The sequence below is a fragment of the Symphalangus syndactylus genome, chromosome 17 (assembly GCF_028878055.3).
Source record: "Symphalangus syndactylus isolate Jambi chromosome 17, NHGRI_mSymSyn1-v2.1_pri, whole genome shotgun sequence".
Classification (NCBI taxonomy): domain Eukaryota; kingdom Metazoa; phylum Chordata; class Mammalia; order Primates; family Hylobatidae; genus Symphalangus; species Symphalangus syndactylus.
In genome coordinates this window covers 11,743,878-11,759,643 of record NC_072439.2, presented here as the reverse complement: position 1 = coordinate 11,759,643, position 15,766 = coordinate 11,743,878, and the positions used below count along the sequence as shown (strand labels likewise).

At 63.9% G+C, this 15,766-nt stretch overlaps 1 protein-coding gene across 5 annotated transcripts; it reads left to right on the top strand.

Moving 5' to 3' along the window:
- Nucleotides 1–1,588: 1,588 nt before the first annotated feature.
- On the top strand, nt 1,589–15,300 carry MKNK2 (MAPK interacting serine/threonine kinase 2). Of its 5 annotated transcripts, none has more exons than XM_055248683.2 (14): nt 1,589–1,740; nt 1,889–2,035; nt 6,074–6,161; nt 6,297–6,398; nt 6,482–6,579; nt 9,156–9,235; nt 9,541–9,614; nt 9,875–9,979; nt 10,083–10,138; nt 10,216–10,311; nt 10,703–10,897; nt 11,555–11,719; nt 12,582–12,625; nt 14,944–15,300. In XM_055248683.2, the coding sequence occupies exons 2-14, from the start codon at nt 1,985–1,987 to the stop codon at nt 15,032–15,034; spliced, it is 1,245 nt and encodes a 414-aa protein (XP_055104658.1). In that variant the 5' UTR covers nt 1,589–1,740; nt 1,889–1,984; the 3' UTR covers nt 15,035–15,300. The 5 variants fall into 5 exon arrangements, with proteins under 5 accessions (XP_055104658.1, XP_055104657.1, XP_063476106.1 ...); XM_055248682.2 differs by having other exon boundaries at nt 12,905–15,300; XM_055248681.2 differs by lacking the exons at nt 1,589–1,740; nt 1,889–2,035 and adding exons at nt 2,091–3,350; nt 4,200–4,325 and having other exon boundaries at nt 12,905–15,300.
- The last annotated feature ends 466 nt before the right edge of the window (nt 15,301–15,766 follow it).

Sequence of the window (15,766 nt, the reverse complement as noted above, 5' to 3'; positions counted from 1 at the left end):
ACCAGAGCCCCCAGAAGCTGGAAGAGGCAGGAAGCATCCTCCCAGAGCCCTAGGAGGAAGCAAAGCTCTGCCACACTTCCAGACTTCTGGGCTCCAGGACTGTGAGAGCATAAATTGCTGTTGTTTTAAGCCCCCCGGTTTGTGGTCCTGTGTTACAGTGGCCCCAGGAAGCTCACACGACCACACAACCCCTACGAGCGCGCGCGCGCGCACACACACACACACACGCACACACACACTCTTATCCTTTCCTCCAAGCACTATTTAGTCGGCGCCCTCTGTGAGCCAGGCCCGGGCAAGCAGGTCTAGCAGCTCCACCCTAGTTGGCACCTGGAGCTAACGTGTGTGTGTGCGTGTGTGTGTTCATACGCACGCACACGCACCCACATGCACAATAAGGGGGGCCGGGGGACCTGGTTTTCTGTCCCCCCCCATTGCCAAGAGTCAAGGCAATGTCAGGCGCTGGGCTGGGTTTTGGCTCAGAATTCCCCACAGGTTTCCTCCCAATGCCCTGGGAGTGGCTGAGGCCAGGCCTCCCAGCCCCTGTGGCCTGAGAGCTGTGGCCTTGCAGACAGGGGCCCTCCAGCTTCAGGTCAGTGGGCTCCAGCCTCTCTCGAGCTCAGGGCCTGGTTGGGGGATGGTGGGATGGGCTGTGCGAAGCTTCTGGAAACCCCTGCAGAAGAGGCGACCACAGTCCACCCAGCAGGTGAACCCCCACTCCTTGTGTGCCCAAGGCCCGGGGTCTGGGGAGAACTTTGAACCAGGATGCTGTCGGATGGGGGACAGGCAGCTCAGGATGGGCTGATTCTATCTAAGCCTGGTTTGGGGCCCCAGCCAAAACGGGACTGTGTTTTACTTCCTGTCCTGGCCACCATCCACCCCTTGGGCTCTTTCCCAGTGGGTCTCAGGTCCCAGTTCTCCCTGAAATGCTATTCGAGGACAGAGGAAGGGTCCTTCACAGACCTCGGTCCCCACCCTCTACTCTGGTTCCTGCCAATCACAAAGCAAACTCAGGGAGCTCACTGCTCCCCAGGCAGGGTGGCCCAGGGGAAGAAGAAAGTAGGTGGCGGTGGCTGGTCCCCCAGCACTAGAAGGGAGTGGCTGGGACTCCAAACGTGCTGGTGGCGCACGAGGGGGACTGCTGGAGCCAGCATTGGAGAACTGCAAGAGGGAGCCATGGCAGGTTCTAGAGCGAGGGCATGACCCAAGGGAGTCGGGGTATCTTAGGCCTGGGTTGACAGGCCGAGGGAGTTGCCCTGTGTGGGGCCAGGCAGTAGGACTCGGCCCAGTGCCTCGCAGGTCCCCCGAGCCCCGCGAGCCTCAGGCGGCAAATACAGGCCAGCTCCGGGACGCGCTGCAGGGGCGCTGCCAACGTTCCGCACCAAGACCCCATGCGCCACACTGCGCAGGCGTGCGCTAGACGTTTCGGACACGCCCCGCCGCCGGAGCGCGCAGCCGCACTGGGTTCCCCGAGAGAGCCCTCTTCTGGCTCCGCCCACGCCGTGCGCAGGGGGAGAGGCCGGGCGGAGCCTGCGTCGGGGGCGGGGTCAGAGCAGGTCCGGGCCTATAAAGGTGGCGGCGGCGGCGACGCGCCCGGCTCCTCTCAGCGGCGGCGGCCCAGGTAGAGGAGTCCGCGCTGGCGGCGGCGGCGCTGTTCCCCGCGCGGTCCGCGGAGCGGGGTCCGGGCTGCGCGACGTGGGGCGGTGGCGGCACTGCGGCCCCGGCCAGAGCCCGACCCCGGTGAGTGCGAACCCCAAGGCGGCCCCAAGGACCCCGACCCGGTAGCGGGAAACGGGCCCCGCGGAGCCCTCACCGCCCCCGCCCGGTCCGCGCTCCTGGCAGGCCGGGCTCCGCTCACCGCCCTCCCTTTGTCTGCTCCCGCCCGCAGGGTCCCCTCCTCGGCCGCCCCCCGCCCGGCCGCCCGCCCTCGGGCCGCCCCCCGGGCCCTCGGTCCCCTCCCCCGCTGGCGGGGCCCGGACAGAAGATGGTGCAGAAGAAACCAGCCGAACTTCAGGGTTTCCACCGTTCGTTTAAGGTGAGGCCCGGGGTCGGTTTGGGGGCGCTCCGGGCTGGACCACCGGAATGGCCGGCGTGGGGGGCGCGGGGCCCGCCCCTAAGATCGGCTCCCGGGGCTCGTGCCTGGCCCCCGCCCTACACCCGGGGCTGCTCGGGCCGGCCGTGCGCTGAAGCGGGGTCGGTGTGCGAGGATGGGGTTCAGTAGGCCACAGTCCTCTCCCAAGCCGTGGCTGCCGGGTCCTTCCTCCAGGACCCCCAAGTGAGGCTGGGAGCAGGAGGGACCCCCCCTCCCGGTCAGGGCACCAGGCTGTGTGTCCCCTGCGAGCCCCCGCCGGGTATGTTCTGGGGGGTCAGCAGTCTGCAGTCCTGTCCCAGTCGCTGCATGTGGCTTATGGGGGGTGTCCCCTGCAAGCTCCAGCTGGTTGTGCCCTGGTGGGGAGGGGTCAGCGGGCCACAGTCCCATTCCCACCTCCATGTGGCTTCTGGGGACTTTCAGAATCCCCAGGCCGGGCTGGTCAGGTGCACCCACCTCTAGGGGGCCTGTGCCGTGGGGGAGGGGATGGGATGTCCCCTCAGCCCTGCACTTCGCAGACACCCCAGGCCTAAGTGCTGTTTCCTGTCGGAGCGGGAAGTTTCTGCGCAGCCCGGGCGGTGACTGCTGTTGAGTGCTGGTTTCAGATGAGCGAATCTGGGGGGGAAGGGGAGGGCAGGTGCTGGGCAGGGGCCCCGCAGGACCTGGCCCAGGGGACGCAGTGATGTCAGCCGGCCCGCCCCACCCCTCAGGCCGGGGTTATGTAATCGCTTCACTGGGCTTCCTTGGGCAGGGACCTGTTGCCCGGTAGGGAAGGACTGGAGAGAGGAAGAGGGAAAGCGAGTGCGAGTGTGTGTGTGTGTCTGTGTCTTGTGTGTACACACACGCGGTGCTCCAGGGTGGGAGGAGCAAGGAGAGACTCTGGGAAGAATTCCCAGGTCTGTCCAGCCAGCGCCCCAGGGCACCACTCCCCCCCCTGCCACCCCTGCCCAGTTTTCCCCTAGGGCAGCAGGCCTGGCACCATCGGAGTGTCAGGGGCTGGGCGGGAAAGAGGAGGACCTGACAGTGGTCTTTTCCCTCCTGGGGCCAGGCGTGAGCTGATACAGGGACAGTGCATGGGGCCAGCCAGGCAGCCAAAGCACACTTGAACTTTCTAGATGGTTCCAGCCGCCTCCTGCCAAGGCCTGCTGACTCGAGTCCCGCAGCCAGACCTAGAACAGTGGGACCAGGACCGCCCACACTGCCCGGGACTGTGAGCCGGCCTCTGTGCATGGCCAGGGCAGCCTGGCTGGGAGCTGGGAAGGTGGGCGTCTCAGTGGAGGAGGGCCTGGCAGGCAGTCCTGGCTCTGAGGTGTTCCTCCAGGTGGCCGGGACCGGTTGCTCTAGGAATCGCCCCCCACAGCCCCCACCACACACGGCTGCTCCCTGGATTGGGGCCACCTCTCCTGAAATACCCTCCTTGCCTCCAGCAGGCAGCAGCCCAGCAGGGAGGCACGTCTGCGGGCGCCCTGGGTTTCTTTCCATTCGCGGTTGGGAAAGTGAGGCTCTGAGACCGCAGGCGTGTGTGCCTGGGGTTCCCCTGTACACAGGCGAGGAGGCCACGGAGTCTCATGGTGCCTGGCCCCTCCGCTGTGGTGGCTGCGGCCGTCCATCTGTAGCTTTGCTGAGTTGGAGGCTGTGGCTGGGACAGGGAAACGGTGGCCAGACAAGGCCAGGGGCTCAAGCTGGGCTCTGTGGCCCCTCAGGTCATTTCACTCTTGTGAGCTCCCACGAGTTGGGGGCAGCTGCCTCCCATCTAACCCCTGACAGACCTCGGGGCGAGGTCACTAGTCCAAGGTCAGACAGCAGGTGAACGCCAGTCTGGCCTTAGATCCTGATCACCCGCCTTGTGGTGGCTGCCCCGGGGCCACCAGGGGCCTCTGGACAGGAGCCTTGTGGGAATGCTGACTCCCTATGGGGGCTAGTTGGAGCCCGCCTTCCTTCCCTCCTCCCCCAGCGGCCTCCTGGTAGTTATCTGCCGAGCCAGGGTGGGTGGGGAGGCAGGAGGGCAGCTTGGCTTACGGCCCCTCCCAGACTCTGCCCTCTGGCCTCCACCCATCTCCTGGCCTCGGGTCTCCCACGGGCTCCACTGGAGTCTCGCTTCTCTTATTAGAGCCGCACTCAGGTTGTCTGGGGCCCAGAGAGGGGCAGTGACTTGGCCCAGAGCACCCGGCATCCTCACTGGGACTGGGACCCCCACCACCTCTGCAGGCCCCTCCCGCCTGGTTCACCCGGACAGGTGAGGCTGTGAGAGCTCAGTGGTACAAGGAACCTGACCGGGCCTCGGTTCCCCGACTTCAAAGGCCTGGCCCCTGGTAAAGGGCCGGCAGTCCCTGCGCTGGGCCATTTGCTCTGTGGAAACGTACATATGTATTCCACCATCTTCCATGGGGGCTGGGCAAAGCCTACTCTAATCTGCACTGTTCCTTGCCCCCTGGTCAGGGTCTTGCTCCCACAGTCTTGGGGCTGGGTCAAGAAGCCCCAGCCCGCCCAGTCCAACAGGCCTGGATTTGAATCCTGGCCGCCAGGGCCCAAGGCGGGTTCCTTAGCCGGGTACCAGGGCCCGCCAGGGGCTCCCTCTGGGGGTGTCTGGCACTGAAATGGGAGAGTGCAGGATGTGGTCTGGGCAGGGCCTGGCACACTCGCGCCTGTGGGTGCCTCTCCCGTGAGCCCCCAGGACTGGTACAGTACTGTTTATACTGGTAGCTGCGAGGTTGGGGGGCTGGAAGCAGATGAGCCTCTGGTGGGTGGCGGGGGCTTAGATGCACAGAGCTGGCGGGGGAAAGGTGTGCCGGGCAGCTGCAGGACACGGGCGGAGAAGTGCAGGTGCTTGGGCTTGGGTAGGGGCAGAAGGCAGGGGTGCTGGAGGCAGAGCCCCCACATTCAGCAGGCCCCAGAGCACCAGGCACTGAATTCTTACCCTGCCAGCCCCAGGCACTGAACGAAAGGGAGGGGAGCAGCTTAGGGGAAGGAGAGGTGGTGGTGTGCCATCTTACATGGGGTAAACTGAGGCCCAGGGAGGACTGAGCTGCTCTGAGATGTCCCAGGAGGCCGTGGGAAAGCAGGCACAGCCACCAGGCTGGCAGCCCGCCCGGTGACTCACCTCCCTCCCACTGCCCCGCTGCCTTTGATCCCCACGACCTGCCCCAGAGGTCAGCCGTCCCCATTCTGTGGACAGGCAGATGGAGGTGCAAGACATGGCTTGGGCCCCACAGTGACTCAACCCTGGCATCAGAGGCAGGGTTCCTGAGAGCCAGCTGCTTGTGTCTGTCCCCTCCCTGCAATGCACCCCTTTCCCAGAGGCCCCCAGGGCTCTGTGGGTGGGAAGAGGTCTTCCCCATGGCCCTGTGGAGGTTGGGGCCCATCTTTCTCTGGGGTGGGGCCGTCCTGGGCAGTGCAGGGTGCTGAGCAGCATCCCTGCCCCAACCTACTCCATGCCAGGAGCTCCCCCAACCAGTCACAGCCACGGATGTCCCCAGATATGGCCCAGTGTCTCCTGGGGAACAGAATCACCCCCCAGGTTGGCAAATTCCATGGACCCCGAAGAGACTCTACGTCCCCTGATTTTGCCTTGCTGAGGTGCTAGCAGGCCGCACACCTTCCACATGTGGCCCACATCTGTGATCCCAGCACCTTGGGAGGCCGAGGCAGGAGGATCGCTTGAGGCCAGGGGTTTAAGACCAGCCTGGGCAACGTAGCAAGACTTTATCTCTACAAAACATAAATTAAAAAAAAGAAATCCACACACACACTGAGTGTGGGGCAGTGAGGAGGTGAATCCCAGGAGCTGGGAGTTCCCTGGTTTATGCTGCCTGCCCCGTTGGGAGTTGATCCTGGTGACATGTGAGCGGGGACCGAGTTGATTTTTCCGTAATGCTCAGCATAGGGCTGGTCAGCCTGGACGCTGTGGCACTGGGGCGGGATAGGTCTCCCTGCTGCGTGGGGAGGGATGGGGCCTGAGTGCCTCTCCTCTCCTCTCCCCTGCAGGGGCAGAACCCCTTCGAGCTGGCCTTCTCCCTAGACCAGCCGCACCACGGAGACTCTGACTTTGGCCTGCAGTGCTCAGCCCGCCCTGGTGAGGGGCCCGAGGGGGAGGAGGGCACACGGCAGCCGCTGTCGCCGCCATGGCAATGGCCAGCCCCTGCAGGGGGGTGGGGGCCGGCCGGCCAGGGCCATGTCCTGAGCCCCCTGGGCGTGCCTCCTGGAACAGACATGCCTGCCAGCCAGCCCATCGACATCCCGGACGCCAAGAAGAGGGGCAAGAAGAAGAAGCGCGGCCGGGCCACCGACAGCTTCTCCGGCAGGTTTGAAGGTGAGCGGGGATGGCGGGCAGTGGGGGAGCCGGGAGTGGGGAACAGCTGGGGTCCCTCTCATGCCCGCCCCGCTGCCCGGCAGACGTCTACCAGCTGCAGGAGGATGTGTTGGGGGAGGGCGCTCATGCCCGAGTGCAGACCTGCATCAACCTGATCACCAGCCAGGAGTACGCCGTCAAGGTGGGCCCGCGGCCGCGCCCTGGGGAACCCAGCGCCTTGGGATCGGTGCTGAGCGGGGGTGGAAACTGTGTGGCATTCCGGCTCCCCGTCCTACAGCCGGGAAGACCCGTGTCTAAAAGCGGCCACCGGGCCCTAAGTCCAGTCGGGAATGACAGCGGGGGTGGCCCCTCTGGTACCAGGGTGGGGGCTTCAGTCAGAGGCACTGTGCCCATTGGGTCCCCTGGGCTGTCTCTGCCTCTGAGCCGTCCCTGAGGGTACGTGACAGTTTGGTTTCAAAGATCAAAATGCAATGTCATATCCCAGGGCCCAGAGGGGCTCTGCGTTTGGGGAACCTCAGTGCAGGCCTGTGAGAGCCCCCCGTGTCACCCTAGCCCCGGGTGGCTGCCGAACCCACGGTGTGGCCGAAGGGCTGGGAGCAGGAGCCCTGTTGAGGCCCTGGTTGTGACCCTCTGACCTTGCGGGCTGGTTGGATCCTGTGTTCCAAGAAATCTTCCAGGCTTCCCTCGTGATCTGGCATCCGGCTCCCGGGCTGGGTGGGGTCCTGGGAGGGCTGGCTGCCTGGGAAAGAGGGCCAGGTGTGCCCTGGTGAGCAGGGCTCGCCAGGAGCCTGTGGGTCCTGGTGGACGGCCAGGCCAGAGCTTTCCTCTGAGGAGGAGGAGGAGGAAGAAGAGGGGTGGCCAGCCTGGGGAGGTTACTGGCCAGGTGCTGGGACCACAGCGGCAACAGGCAGGGACAGACACTGTATGGACGGTCCCTGCCTCCTGGGAGCCTCCAGGCAGGCCAAGGCGATGGTGCAGGAGCACTAGGCCCCTCTGGAAGCACTTCCGCACAGCAGGCGTCCCTCTGAGCACAGCCCTCTCCTGGTGGCCCCACAGGCAGCCTTGCTTCCTGTCCTTGTTTGACAGATAGGGACACTGAGCCTCGGGGGGTTAGGTAGCCTGACTCATGCTGTGTGGCCTCTGGGGCTCCTAACTGGTGTCTCAGAGCACCTCCCTGGCCATCTTGCCACATTGACCCGGTGTGGTCAGTGCTGGGATCTGCAGAGCCTGGGGGACTTCCTGCTGGAGGTGTTCTTGGCCACTGGCGTCTAGGAGTTGGTCCGGCCAGGTGGCAGTGGGAGGAGGAGGTGTCCTGGGCGAATCAGAGAGGCGAATCGCTGGGCCTGTGGGTCTGAGGAGCGTTCTATGGGGACTCGGGTGTGGGCCCTCTGCCCTCAGGGGGTCATGCTGCGGGAAGCCGCCTTGGGGTCACCTGGTGCCGTGAGGCTGCTGGCTGGATGCAGAGCCCCCATGCCGGGACCTCAGAATAGGCCCCTTCCATGCCAGGAGGGGCTGCGCCCCCTCCTAGAAGCAGCATTCTAGCCAGCCACCCAAGGGACAGGACGAGGTTCAGTTTTATCCAGAACCATCTGCAGTGCCTGCTGGGCACAGCTTTCAGCAGCGGCCTGGATGGTGGTATTTCAGGACACCCTGACGTCCAGTTGTTCTCTTGCCCCTCGCTGGGACAGTGTTGTTTGTCAGTATAGACACAGGACTGCAGAGGCAGGAGCCAGGGACTCACAGGTGGAATGCCACATCCCCACTGCCACCAGGCCATCACAGTGGGCAGGGAAACCTGGGCAGAGTGCTCATGCAGCCAGCCACCCGCCCAGTGAGAGGGGCTAACATGTCCAGCCTGGGAGGAGGGTCCCAGCAGGTGCCAGGGGAAGCTGCAGATACCTCCTCACCCCACCTCTGTGAGTGAAGGTGGCAGGGAGCAGCTGGAGCTGCTGGGGGCAGTAGGGTGGCTTCCTGAGGCTCTGGGGCTCAGGGAGGCTGGATCCACCAGTGGCTGGGGCAGCCAACCAGGGCGGGCCCGAAACAGATATTGGCTGAGGCGGCGGGCAAGTGTCCGCCCAGGCTGGCACGGAGCTGGGGAGCAGGACTTGGTGCTGTGGCCACATGTGAGGTGGGGCCTGGTGGGCTGGCAGCCAGGTGTCCTGAGGCCTCCCTAGTTCTATGGGTCACCAGGGACTCGCCTTGTGGGGAGAGAGGACTACAGCTGACTGTCTCTGGGTCAGGGAGAGTGGCTGCCCAGGGCAGGGAACCCTGACGTCCTGTGGGGGTATTTTGCAGAAGTCACAGGTCCCAAATATGTCTCTGAGGGCTGTCAGGGTCACAGGTGGAGAGCAGCCCCCACTGGCTTTTTTTTTTTTTTTTTTTTTTTTGAGATGGAGTCTCACTCTGTCACCAGGCTGCTGGAGTGCAATGGCGCAATCTCAGCTCCCTGCAACCTCCACCTCCCGGGTTTAAGTGATTCTCCTGCCTCAGCCTCACAAGTAGTTGGGATTACAGGTGCGCGCTACCACACCCAGCTAATTTTTGTATTTTCAGTAGAGGCCAGGATGGTCTTAATCTCCTGACCTCACGATCCACCCGCCTCAGCCTCCCAAAGTACTGGGATGACAGGCGTGAGCCCTGCTTTCTAGAGTTGCAGGGCATAAGTGTGAATTCCAGCCGTGGCAGTGGAGTTTCTGGCCCCTTCTCGGCTATGAGCGTCCCACCAACTGAGGTGCTGTGTCCTTTCGCCTGTTTCAGATCATTGAGAAGCAGCCAGGCCACATTCGGAGCAGGGTTTTCCGGGAGGTGGAGATGCTGTACCAGTGCCAGGGACACAGGTAGGTGAGCCACCCTTGCCACAGCACTGGCCTGAGCCGTCTTTCAGCGGATGAAGGGCCTAGCGTCACATCACCCCCAGCAAGCGTCTGTAGAGCACCCAGTTTCCCAGGCCCTGCATTCCCTTCCCTGAAGCAGGCTGGCTGACAGCCCCAGGCAGGCAGTGTGAAGCTGGCCTATTGCCCCAGTCCCAGCCTCTGGTGGACGGGCCAGCACCAAGAGGGTGGGTCCCTCCTAGGCCGGGCAGCAGGTACCCAGGGGCCTCAGGAAGCCTCAGCTCCTCTCCTGCCCCCCACCCCCACCCCAGGAACGTTCTAGAGCTGATTGAGTTCTTCGAGGAGGAGGACCGCTTCTACCTGGTGTTTGAGAAGATGCGGGGAGGTACCTGGGGGCTCCAGGCTGTGAGGAGGGGGAGGGAGCTGGGAGGTATTATGGGATGGGGGCCTAGTGCCACCTGCAGAAGGGGGCTTGTGGGGTGAGTGTCCGGCCCAAATGGTGGCTCAGGGGTGAGGCCTTTGGGCCGGAGGAAGCCGGTGTGGGGGCGTCCTCGCCAAAGTGGAGGTGGGTGCTGGCCTTGCGGGGACTGGGAGATGACCTGCGTGTTCCCCCTGTCCTGCGCCGCCCTGCCTTGCCCTGTCCAGGCTCCATCCTGAGCCACATCCACAAGCGCCGGCACTTCAACGAGCTGGAGGCCAGCGTGGTGGTGCAGGACGTGGCCAGTGCCTTGGACTTTCTGCATAACAAAGGTAGGTGGTGACCCCACCCGGAGTCTCCTAGGGCCGCCTGCCAAGGACTCCTGGAAGACCCCCAGCCCCTCACCCCCTCGTGATTCTGTGGCTTCTCCCCCAGGCATCGCCCACAGGGACCTAAAGCCGGAAAACATCCTCTGTGAGCACCCCAACCAGGTAGGCCAGTGGGGCCACCCGCGGGAGGGGCGGGCCGCGTGGGACCCCAGGCTCACGGCCCTCTTGGCCCCTCCCAGGTCTCTCCCGTGAAGATCTGTGACTTCGACCTGGGCAGCGGCATCAAACTCAACGGGGACTGCTCCCCTATCTCCACCCCGGAGCTGCTCACTCCGGTGAGGGCCCGCGGGGAGGGCTGGGGGCTCGGCCGCTTGCTCTGCGGTTGCATAACCTCGTGGAGCCTGGGCCACCCAGCAGCTCCAGGCCGCGGAGCTCGGGCTTCCGCCTAGCAACAGCCGCTGATTGGTTGGGCGGGGTGACGTGGCGGAGCCTCGAGCAGGCGCCCCCACCCGTCGGTGTTTGGCCTGGTGGGGCGGGGCCACGGCAGGGGCGGAGCGAGCTCAGCACCTGCTGATTGGGCGGGGCGCGTTCCCGGCAGCCGTTGATTGGTCGGGCCGGGCGGGGCGGGGTCCGAGCCGGCTGGCGCAGGTGACCTGCAGTTACCCGTGCTCGGTTCCCACGTGATGCTGGGAAACCCCGGCCGACGCGCCCCTCCCCCGCCCGCAGTGCGGCTCAGCGGAGTACATGGCCCCGGAGGTGGTGGAGGCCTTCAGCGAGGAGGCCAGCATCTACGACAAGCGCTGCGACCTCTGGAGCCTGGGCGTCATCTTGTACATCCTGCTCAGCGGCTACCCGCCCTTCGTGGGCCGCTGTGGCAGCGACTGCGGCTGGGACCGCGGCGAGGCCTGCCCTGCCTGCCAGGTGCGGCGGCCCGCGCACCCTCCTCTCCTGGGCACCCTCTTCCCCCGGGCCTGCCCTGAATACCGCCTAACCCCAGGGGACCTGCCCTGCGCACCTCCTAAGTCTAGGGGGCCTGCCCCCGACCACCCCCTAACCCTCGGGGACCTGCCCTGTGTGCCCTGTAACCCCCGGGGACCTGCTCTGTGTGCTCCCCAGACCCCCGGGGACCTACTCTGTACTCCCCCTAACCCCTGGGGACCTGCCTGGTGTGCCTTACTCCCTGATGCCACCCACAGGGCACTGCCGCCCTGTCCTCCAGTTTCCCGAAGGCTTTTCAGGTTTGCCTGCCCAAAGGAAAACCCAGACAGCGTTCAGAGAGCTGAGAGGAGGAGTGAGAGGTGGTTTGGGGGCATCAGGCTCAGGCTGCCTGCCCACGGCTTAAGGCTCAGCATCTGTGGCCTGTGGCCCTTGGAACCAGGTCCCCCAGAGGTGCCTTTTTGTAAATCCAGCTCCACTTGGGTAGAGCCGACTCTCCTGGTCCGGCTCCCAGTCCCTTCCGCCCCAGGCATGCGTGGTCTAGGGTCTGGTGGTGGTTGGGGTCCTGATGGAGCCACGTGTCAGTGTACAGTATCCAGGCCCTTAGGCAGGTCTAAGCTCCCTTGTGTCCTGTGTCGCCAGAACATGCTGTTTGAGAGTATCCAGGAGGGCAAGTATGAGTTCCCTGACAAGGACTGGGCTCACATCTCCTGCGCTGCCAAAGACCTCATCTCCAAGCTGCTCGTCCGTGACGCCAAGCAGAGGCTGAGTGCCGCCCAAGTCCTGCAGCACCCCTGGGTTCAGGGGGTGAGTGTCAGCCACACGGGCACCAGGGAGGGCATGGGGGGCTGCAGGGTGGCCTCAGAGCGAGCGTGGGAAGCCCTGAGGGTGTAGCCTGGACACCCTGAGATGCATTGAGGCCTGAGAGCGCAGGCTCTGCCCTAGGACGAGGGGTGCAGCTGAAATCCCCACCGCCCGCCTGTGCGCGGTGCCCACTAGCCAGGCAGGCAGCTCCCAGGAGCAGCTACTCAGAGAACCTTCCTGAAGGGTGGTGGGGACTTATACCCCGCAGCAAGCTGGAGTGAAGCGGGCAACGAGCCCAGCTCACATAGACCCCAGCCCAGCTTGTCGTCAGTCTCAGGCCCAGGCTCTGCCTGCACCCTTCCCTGTGTGGCTTGCGATCCAGGAGGAGTCGGGTGTTTCTCCTGCCAGAGGTCATCTGAGCTGAGCTGCCACCCCAGGGAGTGAGGATTTACTAAAAATAGAAGCTGGGGTCACTCTATGTCCCCAGGCGAGGGGCTGGGGGCCTCCAAACTCCTCCCGGAAGCATCCAGAGACCCGTGGGTTAAGAGGGGGGCGGAGGTGGGTTTGGGCTGGGAACAGCCGGAAGAGGTGGAGCTTGGGGCTCTGCCTCCACCCTCACTGGGTCCTGTAACACCAGGCCTCAGCCTGGCCCAGCCTCGGGTTCCCTGGGCAGGGGGACACGGAGCCTCGCCATAGGGACCTCGGGGCGGGCGCTTGGCTCCCAGGGCACCCGGGTGCACTCCTGGTCTCCGGTGGGGTCCTGGTGATGGGATGGGCACGGCATCCCTTAGGCCAGACACCCCACTCAGCGCCCCAGGCGGCCCCAGCTGCTCTCCAGCTCTGCCCCCACCCACTCTCGTTGCAGTGTGCCCCGGAGAACACCTTGCCCACTCCCATGGTCCTGCAGAGGTGAGGCCCGCAGGGGTGCTCGGGACCCCTGAGTCCAGGGGGCGGGGTTGCTAGGTTAAGACACTTGTGAAAGACCCGGAGAGCTGCTTTGGGGTCGGGGAGGCAGGCAAGCCTGGTGACTCAGTGGCGCTCCCAGTGGGGCCCTGGCGCTCAGAGGAGCCTCAGGGTGGGGGCTGGGATGGGGGCATGAAGCCCCTCCCCCCAGGGCCTTGCACAGACTCCAGGGGTCCCCTAAGGGGTGCCTCCTCGGTGACCACCTACCCCCACCCCGTTTCCCAGGAACAGCTGTGCCAAAGACCTCACGTCCTTCGCGGCCGAGGCCATCGCCATGAACCGGCAGCTGGCCCAGCATGACGAGGACCTGGCGGAGGAGGAGGCCGCAGGGCAGGGCCAGCCCGTCCTGGTCCGAGCTACCTCACGCTGCCTGCAGCTGTCTCCACCCTCCCAGTCCAAGCTGGCGCAGCGGCGGCAAAGGGCCAGCCTGTCCTCGGCCCCCGTGGTCCTGGTGGGAGACCGTGCCTGACCCTCCCGTCTCCCCTCTGTACATAGGTTGCCCGTCCCCCAATCAAATCTAAAGGTTTTTTAAGCTATCGCCAGCCGGTGTCCAGCGGGCTGCCCCTCCTCTGGCTGGATTCCCAGGCACTAAGCTCAGCTCAGGGGGGCGTTTTCTAGAAGGTTTTTGCTTTTGGGTTTTTTTTTTTCCCGTTTCCACCCCTCCCCGTTATTTTTTCCTTTGGATGGTTAAAAGTAACGCAGGCACCCGGTGAGGTGAGCAGAGGGTAGGTGGCTGGGCTTGTCCCCTCCCCGGCCCCCCGCCCTGTTCACCTCTACTGTGAAGGTGCCCCCAGGTCACCTGTGCCGCCCGCCATCTGCCCACATGGCTTGCAGTGACTCAGGAGAGCAGGCCCACAGCGTTTGCCATCTTGCAGAGCTAGGGAGGGGCACAGGACCCTGTCCCCATGTTCCCTCCCAGCCCCCAGTATTTCAGGGACAGGCTCTTCCCCTCTATCCCTCACCCTGAGAGCACCCCTGGTGGCTTGGTTGGGGAGGGGAGGGGCTGCCTGTCTCCAGAGGGGCCAGGCAGGCAGGTGGCGGGCAGCTCACCCACCCACCCCATGGGATCCCCCAGCCCTTCACCTGCGCCTGCCTTGTCCCCATGCTAGTTGACAATCGGGTCTTCCTGCAAGGCCCGTCTGTCTGTCCAGAACTCCCGGTGGCCAGATTCGGCCTCCGACCTTGACCTTAAACTGCAGCTGACCCCAGGGGCTAGCTGCTGCCCCGCCCCACCACACCAGGGCCTGAGACAGCAGGAGCCCCGCCCGGCCCGAAGCCATTTCCACCGCGGCAGGCAGAGGGGCTGGACAGGCACTGTCAGCCAATGTGGGGGGTCCTGAAGACACCCCCTTGGGGCACCCGAGTGCCCCTTCTCAGGGCTCAGTCTGACCGTAGCCACGTCCTGCCTCGCGCCGCCCCTCAGGCCTGGCCTGGAAGCTCCGTCAGCTCCCTCCTTGTCCTTAGAGCTGAGCCCAGACCCCAGGGTCTGGCCGAATCCCACCCTCAGGGCAGTGTTTTTGGTCTGCCACCTTCAGGAAAATGGCCGCGGCCTCGGCCTCCCTTCGGGCACCCAGGAATGGGGGCGTCTGCTCAGTCCCCCCACCCTCCATGCTCCGACCCCCGAGGGCTGCGGAGCCTGCCGCCTCTCCCCGCGGGTGGGGACGTTCTATGCAATACAGGGTTCCACTTTAGAAGTGCGCGGGGCTGTGCTGTGGGGGCAGCTATGGTCACCGCCCGCCCTTCCCAGCGCAGCCCCCGAACTCCACAGCTGGGGCAGTCCCTCTGGCTTCTAAATCCGCGGTCGGATTCTTCGTCGTGTTTAGTTTTTTAGGTTTTTTTTTTTTTTTTTTTTTAAGGAAAACAAAAACATCGGTTGACTTTGCTTCCCTGTTCTTGAAGAATACTTGAATGTTGGGGGGGCCTGGGGGTGGGGGCCTCGGAGACCGTCTGCCCGGCCCTGGTGCCCCTCCTGAATCTCGTACGATGGTCACAGTCCGGTGGCCGTGGGGGTGCTCTATCCTCCCTGGTCCCCGCTGCCCATATCTGTGGACTACCCCTTCCAAAGACCCCTGGGGGTGGGACAGGCTGCCCACCCCTTTCCCCCATCTCTCCCGTCGGTGATTCCATGTTTTGTAACGGGGGATTCTCTGCCTTTTTCTATCAAAGAACAAGCAAATGGACCCCCGCCCGCTGCAGGCGCCCACAGCCATCGGGTCTCCAAAGCTGAGCAGCTAGCAGCCTTTTTTTTTTCTTTATTCCTGAAGGTGGGACAGTCACTTCCTCCTCCCTCCCCACCGCTGTCGCATCCTTGTGCGACCTGGAGGACTGGTCAGAACCATTACTGTGAATGAGTGAAGATCCTGGAGGACCCTGGGCCCCAGGCCAGCTCCCAGCGCTGGGGGACGGTGAACGGCCATGTGTTAATGTTACAATGTTTTTAAAAGACAAAAAAAAAAAAAAAACTCAAAGTTTTTTTAAAGTGGGGGAAAAACATCCAAGCACTTTAATTCCGTTGTACCAGGTGAACTGACGGAGCTCAGAAGTTTCCCTTTACACCAACTGTCAATGCCGGAATTTTGTATTCTGTTTTGTAAAGATTTAATAAAAGTCGAAAAACCTGCTGTGTGTGCCTGAGTTCTAGTTTTCTGTCACCACATAAGGAGCCATCCACAACCAGTTGGTGCAAAACCACGTTGTTGCTGGTGATGCTGTGAGTCAGGAGTTTTGAGGGGGTGCGCTTTTGTGGGGTCTGTCTCTGCTCCGGGATACCTGGATGCACTGCTGGGAAGACAGGCAAAAAGCTGAGTTTGGCTGGGAGCGGTGGCTCACGCCTGTAATTACCCAGCACTTTGGGAGGCAGAGGCGGGCAGATCACGAGGTCAGCAGCTCTAGACCAGCCTAATGAACAGGGTGAAACCCCGTCTCTACTAAAAACACAAAAGTTAGCCGGGCATGACGGTGCACACCTGTAATCCCAGCTACTCAGGAGGCTGAGGCAGGAGAATCACTTGAACCCGGGAGGCAGAGGTTGCAATGAGCCGAGATCGCGCCACTGCACTCCAGCCTGCATGACAGAGCGAGAGTCCA

Bases quoted from the DNA above. Each gene is read 5' to 3' on its own strand.
- MKNK2 (XM_063620035.1), top strand. From the start codon at position 3,318: ATGGCCAGGGCAGCCTGGCTGGGAGCTGGGAAG. The intron at 3,351-4,199 runs GTGGGCGTCTCA...TTCTCTTATTAG, and splicing joins CCTGGCTGGGAGCTGGGAAG to AGCCGCACTCAGGTTGTCTG. The intron at 11,720-12,581 runs GTGAGTGTCAGC...CTCTCGTTGCAG, and splicing joins AGCACCCCTGGGTTCAGGGG to TGTGCCCCGGAGAACACCTT.